General features: G+C 48.4%; 1 protein-coding gene across 1 annotated transcript in view; it reads left to right on the top strand.

The window, feature by feature from the left end:
- Positions 1-14,074, top strand: part of LOC124109679 (bone morphogenetic protein 8A-like) — a 29,232-nt gene that overhangs the window by 2,677 nt on the left and 12,481 nt on the right. The window contains exons 2-3 of the mRNA XM_046468345.2: positions 12,567-12,756; positions 13,156-13,304. Coding sequence (XP_046324301.1) covers positions 12,567-12,756; positions 13,156-13,304 — 339 coding nt within the window. The remainder of the gene's footprint in view (positions 1-12,566; positions 12,757-13,155; positions 13,305-14,074) is intronic.

Genomic DNA, 14,074 nt, shown 5'->3' with positions numbered 1-14,074 from the left:
TACCACCACCTGGCCTCCCCTTACTTCCTGCATATCTGCATCCATTATCTGTACCTTTGCATCTCATCCAGTCTGCAGGGGTGATGTTGGATTAATGAGATGCCTCCCATCCCTGATCTTGGGCTCTGTATCAGAGGAACCTTCTCACAGCTCTGCTCCACTCCTGTGCTCGAGCTTCTCAGACCTATCTGGCCTCTTCTGAGGGAGGAAGGACCAATTCTGCATGTTCTTCCTGAATCCTTCCCCACCCTGTGTCAGTGGAGAGGTGGGTGCCTGTGTTCCAGATTGAGAAACTGAGGAACAAACAGCACTAACAGGCAGCAGTCTAGGCAGGTTCGATGGTGCCATCTGTGCTTTTGCCCTGACCCTTTCCTGAACCAGACTAACTTATTCCTGTGGTCCCAGCAGCCAGGGACAGGGGTGGTGATGAACTGAAGTTGTTGGATTTGGAAGAACTAGGGCTGAGTGAAAATTAGCGACCTGGGTGAGTCCTGCTCTACTCTTGCCTGTCTTGTGACCTTGAAGGATGATATTTCTCCCCATGGGTTTCAGGTCTCTTCCTTTGGTTCTTTTTAAAAAAAAAAAAAAATATATATATATATATATATATATATATATATATATATATTAGTTGCAGTTGGACACAATACTTTCATTTTATTTATTTATTTTTTACGTAGTGCTGAAGATTGAACCCAGCACCTCACACATGCTAGGCAAGTGCTCTACTGCTGAGCCACAACCCCAGCCCCTTCCTTTGATTCTTTACTGGGAAATTCTTTCATTTTCCGATTCATTCATTCATTCATTCACTCAACAAAGAGTTATTACTACCTGTAACATTCCAGGGCTAATTCTAGTTGCTAGGGACATAACAATGCTGACCTTTCAGTGGAGAGACAAGTAATAAATGCATGAGCCACAGATAATTTTCAGGTGTGCTAGACTGACCCTCCCCTGCCCTGAGCAATAGCAAGGCAGACAGGACTGGGTCAAGAGATTCTGACTTAGGAGTCACACAGGCAGAATTTGCATGACTCAGACACCTATTCTTAATGTGATCTGGGCTTTCCTGTCTATCCATCCAAACCTCAGATTCCTCCACTGTAAAATGGAGCTACTCATTTTATGAGGCTGTCAAGGGTTGTGTGAGATGCTACCCAGTAATGGGCTTATGCCCAGAACCTCCACATCTCTTTCAACATTTTGCATCTTACAAATTGCTGTCACAATTGGTTTTTAAAAGAGGAGATTAGAGCCAGGTATAGCAGCACATGCCTGTAATCCCAGTGACTCATAAGGTTGAGATGGGAGGATCTCAAGTTCAAAGCCAGCCTCAGCAACTTAGTGAGACCCTGCCTTAAAAATAAAGTGCCCCTGAGTTAGATCCCCCTGAGAAAGAGAGAGAGAGAGAGAGAGAGAGAGAGAGAGAGAGAGAGAGAGAGAGAGAGAGAGAGTGAGATTAAGAGATATTAGGTGATTTTCCCAAGGCACCTGGCCCATAGCAGGTCATCTTCCTGCTTTCACATCCTGGGGCCTGGTCCATCTATAGAAGCAGTGAATGCTGCTTAATTAGACAAAATATGAATATGGGTTCTAAACTGAGAATCCTGTTTTTAACGTGTCTTTGTTGTTCTGATATTTATAGAAGTAAAGCATACTTACTATATAAACTTTAGACCATACCAAAACATAATAGGGTCTCCTCTGGGAATCTATTCCTATCAGCCAGTCTCCTAAGTAACTACTTTCTGATTTCTATCACTATAGATTCATTTGGCCTGTTTTATAAACTTCATATAAATGTAATCATACAATGTATAATCTTATGTCTAGCTAGTCTTTCACTAGACATATTTTTTTTAAGATTCATCCATGTTCTTGTTTTATCACTGAGTTGTATTCCATTGCACAAATAGACCAGTTTTTCCTTTTTTTGGAGGGTGGGGGTACCAGGGATTGAAGTCAGAGGCACTCAACCACTGAGCCACATTCCCAGCCCTAATTTGTATTTTATCTAGAGTCAGGGTCTCACTGAGTTGCTTAGCACATCACTGTTGCTGAGGTTACTTTGAACTTATGATCACCCTGCCTCAGCCTCCCGAGCCACTGGGATTACAAGCATGGGCCACTGTGCCTGGCTTCCAATTTGTCCTTATTAATTTATTCTCTCTCTCTCTCTCTCTGTACTGGAGATTGAACCCAGGATTGCTCGACCACTGAGCTACATCCAGCCCTTTTTATATTTTATTTTGAGACAGGGTCTCATTAAGTTGCCCAGGCTGGCCTCCAACTTACAATCTTCTTACCTCAGCCTTGAGTCACTGGGATTACACCCCAGTGCCTGGCTAAATTTATTTTTATTAATGGACATCTCAGAAACATTCCAGTTTCTGTTTATTACAAATAAAGCAGCTCTGAACATTGTGTGTGTTTGTGTGTGTGTGTGCGCACATGGGGTGGGGGGAGGGATTAATGCTGAAGATGAACCCAGAGTTTTGTGTGCATTACGCAAGTGCTCTACCACTAAGCTACTTCCACAGCCCTGAACATTCTTGTACACATCTTTCTATGGATATATTAAACCTGGACTTTGATCTTGAATGTGCCGCTTGGGAGCTTGGGAGATGTTAGGCAGGTTACTTACAGTCTCTTAACCTCAGTTTCCATCCCTTTAAGATACAGGAAGCAAAGCCAAACTCCAAGGCTTGTGGCCAACTGGATGCCTTAATGAACGGGGGCTGACCTACTCTACCCTACCTCTATGTTCCTGATTATTTTGTACCCTCTGCACAGAATATACTCACCTCCATTTCTAGTTGTCAAAACTCTACCCCCTTTTAAAAGGGAGTAGGCCAGAGTTTCCATAAATCTTGCTGTTCCCAGCCCCATCTCCACCGTGGAGATACAGGCTCCTAGTGGTGATAGAAATCCCATCCTTTATTGTGTCCATATCTCTTAGAATCCTAGTCTCTCTCCACCTGTATGATCCAGGGGGCACATCAAGCCCCTCTTTCTTCTGGTCTTTGGGAAACCCTGAACAAACCTAAAAAATCCAACTCTCCATGGCACCCCCACCCCACCACGTGCCCCAGCTCCTGCGTGGCAGGTGCTCAGGCAGACTGGCAAAGCTGAAGGAAACAGGGGCGCAGCAGGAAGTGGGGAGCACCCAGAGCCAGGGAAGGAGTCTGGGCCAGGATGGGGCACAAGTGGGGCCAGCCCTCCCTGCCTTTGTGGTGCCAACAATGGGTGCAGCGTCTCCCTGAGCCTTCCCCGGGACCCCAAGGTCCACTGGGCCCTGCCTTCAGGAAGGTGCCTTCAGTAGGCATTCTAGGGACCTAGTTGACATGTAAAACCTCCCCCATCCCAGTATTGCCACCTGTCAACTCCAGAGCCATTCACTTCACATTGGCTCCAAGTCTGAAAGTTCACATTATGGAACCCTAACCTCTCCTGTGACCTCCACAAAATCTCGGCCCCTTCTGGGCCTCAGTTTCCCCATCTCTCCAGGGTTGCCCTGCAGGCCTTCCCAGCTCTGACCAAAGAATATGCCTGCCTCCTACCCACTGGTGAGGGTTCCCCCAGGGGTGAGTCACAGGGTGGGGAGGAACACCCAGCCCACCTCCTCATGGAAGCCTCTCCTCCACAGGCAAGAGGGGATGTGTCACTGTGACCATGTCTTTCTGGAAAATTCCCACAGTCCAGGTCTTTCCTGGGTTTCAACTGGAGGAACCGTGCATCCTTCTTGCTCCCATCTCTTAGGAACTATTTTTGACCTTGGCAGGCTTGATGTGGTGGCCTGTGCGGGTGTTCCCTTTTAATTTGGGGTCTGAAGCCATCTGAGGACTGGATCAGTAATTATATGTACAGAGTCATTTATGGAAACAGCTCTTGAAGAAAGTCAGTAATGAGACCTGGCTGAAAATACCTCAGAAAGAACCTGGGCCTCCTCTCCCCAGAGCTGAGGCTTCTGGTGGGAGAAACCCCTTCAGGAGGCAAGATCAATAGGTCATCAATCCCACAGCTCTTCCATGGGCCTCACGGGGCTGTGGAAACCAGGGTCTTTTCTTAGATCTGAAGTGGGGCTCCCGCAGCCTTTGTTACCAGCAGGACTAGCCAGACAGGCCTAGCCTGTCCACCTTCAGGGCCCTGGGGAGCCTGTCCCGACCCTCAGGGGCCAGGCTGGGAGAATCCCACAGCAACATGGAAACCTCAGTGGCTTCTGATGGAGACATCCTGTGATGTGGAAGTCACCCCCAGACCGGCATCTGTGCCCCAGCCCAAGGGGCTGTGAATGCTGGGAACTGAGCCACTGTCCTGGGGACAAGCAGTCCTAGGGAAAAACAAGCAGGCACCACCCCGCCCCCAGGTCCCTAGAACTCAGGAGGCTCAATGAGCAGGCTGCTGGGAGCCTCCTATGTCCATCCCCCATGTTCAGCCCTTGCCCTCCAAGAGCCCACCATCCTGCCAGGCAGCTGAGCCAGGGGAAAGAAGGCAGACTAATTATGGGGTCTGTGGGCGGTCAGAGCAGGCTCCTCAGTGGGACTGAGGGGAAAGTAGCCTTTAGACATGGTGGGAAGGGACAACTCAGGAGAGGGAGGCCTCCAAGGGACCTCTCGGGGGAAGGTGCCTGCAGGTAGGGGGCATGAGAGGCCATGACACACAGACAGGCAGCCAGTCAGTGGGGCCAGCTCAGGGAGGGCCTGGGGTACACAGCTGAGCCTAGACTCCCCCTGTGGGCCTCCAAGGCTGGGAAGGATTGGAGGGGAGGCTGACAGGCTGGTCAGAAAACTGTCCTCCTGACAGCCTCACTGAGCTGGAGGAGGAGGGTGTCTATTGATCTGACTCTTGGTGAGAAACAAGACAGGTCACCTGGGTGAGTCTAATTTTGTCCAAGAAACAAAAATAACCAATGCTTTGTTGGTGTCAGGCTGATGGACACCAGGTTTGGCATCTGGCGGTCCATCCTGTGAGTGGTGGGCACAGGGCCCTGGAGTGGACAGGCAGAATGTGGACAGTGCTGTGGCCAGGGAGGCCGCCTGCTGCCCTCAGTGGGCCTTTCCCAGAAGCGTGGGATCCGGAGGTGGTTTGATCAGGCTGTAGGCAGCTGAGGGTTCTGTGATTATGTATTTTCTCAAAGCTACAGTAAGGCAGTTCAGAAAGAACCTCTTTATTTCCCCAGGCAGAGCTTTGCAGAAAGTAGCAGTGTCTGTCCCCAGCTCTGGATCCATGTCCTTCCAGCCTATGTGTCTCTATGGAGCTGGTTGTCAAGAGTCCCAGTGTTTCAATTCAATAGAGAGAGAGGCCAAACTATGGGACCAGCCCAGGTGTCTATCGATGGATGAATGGAAAAAGGAAATGTGGTGTATATACACACTGGAGCTTTATTTAGTTGTAAAGAAAAGTGAAATTATATTATTTGCAGGAATATGGATGGAACTGGAGGCTACTATGGGAAGCAAAATAAACCAAACTCAGAAGGTTAAGGGTTTTATGTTTTCACTCATGTGTGTGAAGCTAGAGGGGGAAAAAAAAGAAAGAAAGGTGGTTGGGGGAAGACCAGGGATCTCATGAAAATCAAAGGAGATCAGTAGAGGAAAGGGACCAGGAGGTAGGAGGCAGGAAGGGAGGGAGGGCAAGTTGGGAAATGCTATTGACCAAATTATATTATTACATTGTGTGCATGTAAGAATATGGAACAACAAATCCCATCAATGTGCACAATTATGATGCACCAATTAAAAAAATTTTTTAAAGAGTCCCTGTGGTTGCTGGAAACTGCAGGTACATTGTGACCCCAGTGGCATCCAGCCCACCTCCCAGGGTCAGAGACTTTCACAGCATCAGCAGCAACTGAACTTTATAAATTCTTCCTAGGTTACAGGGCTTCTCTGAATCAGGGTGCTGAGTTCTTTGGGGCTAACGTACAGAACTTCTTACAGATGAACAGTCCTTGCCCATCACTCCATACTCTTTTTATACACCTCGGCCCCTGACCACTAGATTCCAGCCACCACAGGCTCCTTGACGTTTCTCAAACACACAGGGCCTTTGCCTCTCAGGTCCCCACTTGTATCCTCTTCTTCTACCTCTTCACCTACTGCTTCCTTTTCCTAGTAGAGACTTCAGGGACCAGGTTTTAAAGTCATGAATCAATTACCAGCATTATCCAAAGGCAGTGGCTTCTTGACCAAGGATGATTTTTGCTCCCCTGGGGATATAGGGCAATAGCTGGAATAATTTTTGGTTGTTACAACTAGGGCAGGGAAGGGACTCCTGTTAACATCTAATGGGCAGAGGTCAGGGTGTTGCTAAACATCCTACAAGACACAGGAAGTTGCCCATAACAAAGACTGTCTGGCCCAAAATGTCAGCAGAGCCAAAGTCGAGGGACCTGTCCAAAGGTGACCAATGTTTGACGATGAGCTCATGGATATTAACATATATGTTTCAGCCTATTTTTGATAGTACAATTGTCCCTCCTTTGGCCATTATGAAGTCCCTTAATGTGGGCTTCAGTACTCTTATTTTTTGCTTTTATTTTTTGGGTACTGGGGATTGTACCTAGGGGCACTTAACCTCTGAGCCACATCCCCAGCCCTTCTTTATTTTGTATTTTGAGGCAAGGTCTCACTAAATTACTTAGGGCCTCACTAAGTTACTGAGGCTGACTTTGAACTTGCAGTCCTCCTACCTCGGCCTCATATTTATTCTCTAAGAAGAAAAAAAATCATGAATTCAAACTGATATTTCCAATTCAAATTTAGAATTATAGGCTTTTATTTAAATTCCTAGATCTTATATTTGTAACTATTTTCTTTTATATTGAATAACTTGATCCTAACAACATTGACATAATAATGGTTTAATTTATCCTGTAATTATATATATTATACATAATATGTAGAGAAGCTAAAGAATAACAATGTGACTATTGAAAACAATTTAAGATTTATTTTTAGTTCATTTTGTTCTTAAACTACTCTACTAGGAATGGATCAGTCAAATAACTGTACTTATTTATGATACTGGGGATTTAACCCAAGGATGCTTTACCACTGAACTACATTGCCTTTTTTTTTTTTTTTTTGAGACTGGGTCTCACTAAGTTGCTTAGGGCCTCGCTAAATTGCTGAGGCTGGCCTTAAACTTGAGATCCTTGTTGTCTCAGCCTTCTGAGCCATTGGGATTACAGTTGTGGGCCACCAAGTCTGGCTCCAAATTACTGTTTTCAAATTCTTCATTGTGTCATCAAGCTACCTACTCAAAACCCAATTAGTTCATTTGCTTCCCTTTGTATTTTATTCTTAGGTTTGCTCTTTATTCTTGTATTTTGAATTAATTTTGTTTTATACTTATAAGAAATCTTTACAAAATCTACAAAAGAGGGAACATTCAGAGCAGACCATCTTCATTTTCTACACTGTCCCTATTCCCTTCCTTTTCCAAAAGGTAATTATTTTTAGTTGGTTTATTAGTTTGTAGCCTATCTCTCTATTTAAAGTATACAATTATAGCCAGGTGGGGTGGTGCAAACCTGTTATCCCAGTGAATCAGGAGGCTAAGGCAGGAGGATCACATGTTGAAGGACAGCCTCAGTAACTTAGCAAGGCCTGGTCTCAAAATAGAAAATAAAAGGGGTTATGGATGTGGCTCAATGGTTAAGCACCCCTGAGTTTAATCGCTGGTAACAACAAACAACAACAAAGATGTGATCATTAGAGGAAGAATATATGAGAAGTCTCTGTACTATTCTTTCAACTTTTCTTGAAATCTAAATAATCTAAAATTATTTCAAAATAAAGCTGAAAACATAAATAAAATGGTCCCCCACATACTCCCTATGTTATTTCCAGTCACACCCTTTCTTTACGTCCTTGGTACCACTTATTACATGTGCTGCTCTTGTGGTTTATGTGGTTTTTATCTAGCTTCCCTGGTGGAGAGGTCTGTCTTTTGATCGAAGTGTCTCCCATGTCTATACAGGGACTTGCATACAGTATGCTCAGCTTCCAAATGTGTTCAGCAAATGATTAATATTCTTGGATGTGACCAGGAAAAACAAATGGGAAAACTGAAGCCTTCAGAAAGTTGAGAAGGAAACGGAGTTAGGAATCTTCTCCCACATGCCCAAAAGTGAAATTATGGGACCCTTGAAATTAGCAATTCCTGCCCCAGATTTTGTAAAGGAGAGGGAATAATTTATTATTCAGAAACCTTGCTCCAAACATCAATGGTCCCTTTCAGGGCCACCTTGGAGAGAGGATTCCTGGCAGGACATATCTCAGATTATTGGAATCCAGAACAGTGACTGGGTAGAGGGCACCCTCCTCACACCTATCTGAATCAGCCAGGAACCCAGGGATGAACTTTCTACTGCCAGCAATTGAACAGACCTTGGTCTTTCCCACAAATTCTTTCTGTGGACCCTCAACCCAGAGCATGTTTTTGTACTAGGGATTGAACTCAGGGGCACTCAACCACTGAGCCACATCCCCAGAACCCCCCCCCCCTTTTTTTTTTTTTTTTTTATTTAGAGACAGGGTCTCACTGAGTTGCTTAGTTGCTGAGGCTGGCTGTGAACTCACGATCTCCTGCCTCAGCCTCCCGAGCTGCTGGGATTACAGGCATACACCACCATGCCTAGCTCACAGCATGCATTTTGTGCTTTGTTGTTAGGAGACAATTCCAACTTAGTTTTTATGCTTTTTTTTTTTTTTTTTCAGCAAACACAGTGGTGGACCACCATGGTGGAAGGAGCCCAGCTGGGACTCCTGGTTTCCATTCCCACATGTGCATAAAAGTGCAAGTAGTGGGCTAAGCATACGGCTCAATGGTAGAGTGCTTGCCTAGCATATGCAAGGCCCTGGATTTGATACCCAGCACTTCCAGGTTTCTGTTCTCGACTAAAAGGCTCAGGGGTTACTCATGTGAACTGGGCTAACTGGGCTGCGCAAAATAACCACACAAGAGACACAAGTACCTTTTTCTTTGGGGTCGCTGTGAGGGCTCCTCAGTCCTTAAGAGTCCACAGGAAGAGAGAGAGAGCGAGAGCACGCGCTGACCCCTTTTACTGAGGAGAAGCTATTCAAATGAGGCAAGGGGTCAGGTTTCAGGGGGCTGAGTCTATCTTCATGATGTCCATTGTCAGCAGGTTGACTGACACCTGGGTAGACCACACCCAGGGCACAGTAAGAGAAGGGAACACACACACAAGGCATTTCTATGGAAGATTCTATCCTAAACAGGGCAAGGGGTTATATTACAAAGGAACCGGTGAGCATAGCTTCACCCATGGGACTGTAGCAAGACACACCCATGCACGAGACACCAACCCTTGAACCCAAGAAGGGTGAGGAAAGCTCTGCCACATTTCTGTGACTGAGAGCCTCAGCACCCAGCCGGGGAGTGTGACTCAGTCACGTGTAAGGTTGGTCTTCCACACAGCACCTTGCAGGGGGAAAAAAAGTACAAGTTGTATTAGGTGCTCTCTGTCTGAGCCAGAACTTGGAGACAGTCCCAGTGGTGTGCAGTTCTGGCATCTTTGGGAGATTCCAGACCTTGGCTATGTGGTGGGGGCTGGGCATGCACTGAGAAGGAAATATCCCTGGATAATATGTCAGAAGCATCTATTGGAGCATAACCAACTACCAATGACAGTAACAAACCTGGCTCTTTACAGTTTCCATTTGGCCCTATATCAAAGGATCATTTTGCAGATGTAGACACTGAACCCAAAAGGTTAAATGCTGTCACTAATGTCAGGTGGGTGAGGAGACACCTGGAAGCCATCCAGATGTCTTTCAGTTGAACTGACATATTTTCTCACTCCCTACTTTTATTTAGAAAGAGAAAAGTGGATGCCTTCCTTCCCCCACCCCATGGCTTTTGAGTGTCAGACATGTTCTCCTGATGAGCTGCCTGGATGCTATCACTTCAATACATCTATTAAGTTTGGAAATTAGAGGTCACACCCCTCCTGCTTCCTAAAGAATGGCCGCCACTTCTGTCCCATAGTCCTTGCCTTTTCACAGCCCTGTGTGAAAAGTGTCCCCACTTCACAGACAGGGAGACTTGAGATCACACAATGGAAGTGCCTGGTGGCTGCAGGGTCAGAACCTGAGCACCAACTACTGGTCAGATCAGCTACGCTTCTCAGTGCTGTCTTAGGGGCTAAAATAGAGACAGCCTTCCCCAGCACTACCAGAGGAAAATCCAGGTTCCTACAAATGCTCTTGTACAAGAGCAGCTCTCTGGATCCAAAGGAGCAGCCACTGGGCACCTGGGAATCCATACGGTTCAGCAGAGAAAGGGGCACTTCCCTTGGCCAGTTCCAGTAATATCTGTTTCAATGCTGCATCTCAGGAAGCTTTATCAACTTCAGATGAAATTCACTGTTTTCCTAAAAATTTCCCAACTTCTAGTGCTTGCCTAGAAGAGCCAGGCTGGGCAGTTTCCTGGGCTGGAATCCCTGCTTGGTTTATTGATTTCACAAACCATGACAGAAGTTTGGAGATTGAACAAGAATGTTTTGAGACAGTCTATGCAGGTCACATGGTCATCAAGGGAGGGCAGCTACAGAGCTTGGGAGCCACAGAGTTGGCAGGTTTGTGGATTGTTCCTTCAGTCCCCAGACCCAAGAGGGAGCCCTCAGAATGCACCTGTCAACCCCACAGTGACATAATGATGTACATAATAATGCTTTGAATGAAGTCAGGAGAATAGAGTGCCTGAGGAATCCTCCTTCACGGTCGGTCTCACATCCTGTGACAGCCAACAGCCTAAATCTATTTCATCCTAAAAATCAGGAATTTTTTCATAGCCATGCAACAGAGGTATCTGTGTCATTCCTGAAACCACTTAAATTGTCACCAGAGTTGTATGTGTATAACTGTCTATAGGCAGGACACATGGGTGTAGTTATTCACCACACAAGAATCACTCAGCAAAGGTCCAGAATCCTGCCCTCAATGCTATCTGCATATGCAGGAGGGACATGGACCTCGCCTTGTCACACTGCCTCTGAAACAGCCAAGCCCTCAGGTTGGCATGCACTCTGTGCACAGCACCCTGATGCATGGTGGGACATGCATGCTCCATCCCATTTCTCCTCCCTGGGCAGGGGATGAAGCCTCCCACCTGCTCCTGCCCTAACATGCCTATCCCCTGGCTCCACCCAGCACAGCTGTGTGCCCGTCCATTCCTGGACCAGGGATGACATGTGGGGACCACAAAGACAGGAAGTGCTTCCCACATCCATCTGGCAGCTCAGCCTGGTGCTTTTTAAAACCTGACCTGTGGTCACTGAACCCAGTAACCACGGAAGGTTTTAAAAAGACTCAGAAACATACAATTAAAATCTCAGTGTTGGGTTTTAGGGAAGGCACTGGGCAACTCCCACCCTGCTTTCCGGAAACACAGATTTTTGACATAAGTGACAGGGAGCTAAAGTGAGACTGCCCTAAATATACCATCTGAGCAGGTCTGTGCAGCTGGGCAAATTATTCCACAGCTGTGGCCTTTGCCCAGACAGCTGGGCCAGTCCCCACCTCAGGTCTCACCCTCTGCCTGTCTCACCCTCCACCCTTGCCAGCACAGGGTGCCTCTCAGACCACACTGCTGCCCACTGGCCAGAGTCATAGCCTCACTTCTCAGCCCAGGGCTCCAGCCCCCCATAAAGCGGGCCCAGCCAGACCCACTGTTGCACCCAGGGAGCGAATCAGTGGGTGGTCCCCAGCACTCCTCACCCACACACACCACTCCCCTCAGCCTAGAGCTCACCCTGCCACCTCACCATCTATCGATATGCCTTCCCATTTGTCAAGGCCAGCTCAGATGTCACCACACCATGAACCCTCTGACTTTCTAGAACTTTCCGGGAGCTTGTCATTCCTACCTTGGTGTTCCTTGTTCCTTCTTTCTCCCTCCTTCCTTCTTCCCCTTGTCCTTGGGTCCTTTGTCTCCCATAGTTTCTGGCAGTGGTTGTCCCTCCCTGCCCTTGGTCCTTCAATCCTTGGCCTCACTCTACTGTCCTCTGCAGTGCCCCCCTCCTTGAACACTGAGGCTAATTTGCACTCAGGCCTCACGGCCTGGCTCAGATGTCAGATCTGAGCTTTCCCCTTCCCCCACCTCCCATCCAGGCACAAAGGCAGACTCTGGGAAGTCACTGTCCCACTGTAATGCAGCCAGGTAGTCCCATGGGACTAATGCCTTTTTCTGCCTTGGGTCCCATGTCCATATTCCCTTTAGACTGGGAGTTCCCAGAGGAGAGCCTTCTGCCCTTTATCATGGATGCTGGTGCCATCAAGGAGACAAGGTGGCATTGGATGAGTTTTAGGCTTGGCCTGTTGAGCATTTCTGTCCCTGGGCTCTGTGTTCAGGACACTCCCCCAGCAGAGTCAGGAACAGATTCATGTGTAGAGGAGGAGGCTGGCCCAACGGAGGCTGCGCAGGGCCCTTTGAAGAACAGCCATTAGGTCGTGGCAGCTAACACTTGGCTCTGCCTGCTCTGGAGCCTGAACCATTCCAAACACATGTGACCACCTGGCTCCCACTTTGTTTTCCAGTGGAACGTGACCGCGCCCTGGGCCACCAGGAGCCCCACTGGAAGGAGTTCCGCTTTGATCTGACCCAGATCCCAGCAGGGGAGGCTGTCACAGCTGCAGAGTTCCGGATTTATAAGCTGCCCAGCACCCACCCCCTCAACACGACGCTCCACATCAGCATGTTCGAGGTGGTCCAGGAGCACTCCAACAGGTGCCTCCCTCGGCCCAGGCACCTCCCATCTCATGGGCTCCTGGTCAAGGCTCTGGCAGTGTGTCCTGCCCCACCTGGGGGGAAGGGGATTTCCCAGAGAAAGAAAGGGGAGCTTCCTGGGAGAAGAGCCTCAGAGATGGGAAAGATGCTGGGCCAGACAGTTCCTGCCCTGCCATCCTGACTGTGGGCCCCTGGACGGGTCACTGAGCCACTGAGTCTCAGTTTCCCCACCTGCACAGTACCATGTTTTGAGTTGATTATCAGTGAAATAAGGCACAGACAGAGCTCAGAGCCAGGGCAGGATAGATGTTCCAGTAGTGGTCCCCAGGTGGCACGAGACCCACAGAGGCAGCTGGACCGGCCCTCAGCCATCAGTTAATTGTTCTTTCGTGTCCACAGGGAGTCTGACTTGTTCTTTTTGGATCTTCAGACGCTTCAAGCTGAGGACGAGGGCTGGCTGGTGCTGGATGTCACAGCAGCCAGTGACCGCTGGTTGCTGAACCGTAACAAGGACCTGGGACTCCGTCTCTATGTGGAAACTGAGGATGGTGAGGCTCAGGGTCTGGGCTGGGTGAGCTCCCCTGGGGCTCCAGGAGGCTGTGCCAGCTGAGGCCTCTAGAACTGTCCAGTGTGGCCTCACCGGTTCCTGGCTGCCTGGCCTTTCTCTCTGTGCCCACTGTGAAGACTCCAGTGGGTAGAGACAGTGAGGTCCTGGACACAAGGATGCCCTCAGCCAGAGCTGCTTTTCCTCCCCTTCTTCTGAGGAACATCTGAGGTGCTGAGAGTCCAAGTGTCCTTCCCCAGGAGGGGGCAGTTCCCCCTGCAAGAGGCCCTCCACACTGGCAGTTCCTGTGCTCCAAGAACAGTAGGGGGAAGTGGCTTCATCCTCAGGCTGAGTGAGGGGCTGTGGTTGGAATCCCAGCTGCCTGAGGTCCTAAGTTGGTGACATACTTACCTTCCCAAGACTCAGTTTCCTCATCCACAGAATGAGGTTCCCTCTCTCTTTCACATACAGGAATTTGGGGGAGCATGCCTTTATACCAGGCAGTGGATGGAAAGGCCAAGGCCAGCACAAGATTGGTCTGTCTGAGGTCCAGTGAGAGGGCCACATGGAGGAGCAGAGGGCAGGAGGGAGACCTAGGAAGGAGGCTGAGGGTGGGCAAGGGTCACTGTGAGCCCGGGTAAACAGCCGGGCCAGGCGTTTGGGGTTTCTAGGGGTAGTTTAGCAGCAATGGGTGATAACAGGTTCTGACAAAGGTTTTTTGAAAAGGACGCTCTGAGATTCCCCGCTCAAGAAGGGGGAGCTTAACTCGCCACA

The sequence above is a fragment of the Marmota monax genome, unplaced genomic scaffold (assembly GCF_021218885.2).
Source record: "Marmota monax isolate L192 unplaced genomic scaffold, Marmota_monax_Labrador192_F-V1.1 WCK01_AAM20220418_F8-fsc00008, whole genome shotgun sequence".
Lineage (NCBI taxonomy): Eukaryota > Metazoa > Chordata > Mammalia > Rodentia > Sciuridae > Marmota > Marmota monax.
Note: the sequence above shows the minus strand (reverse complement) of the source record. Positions and strands in the feature narration are given on the sequence as shown.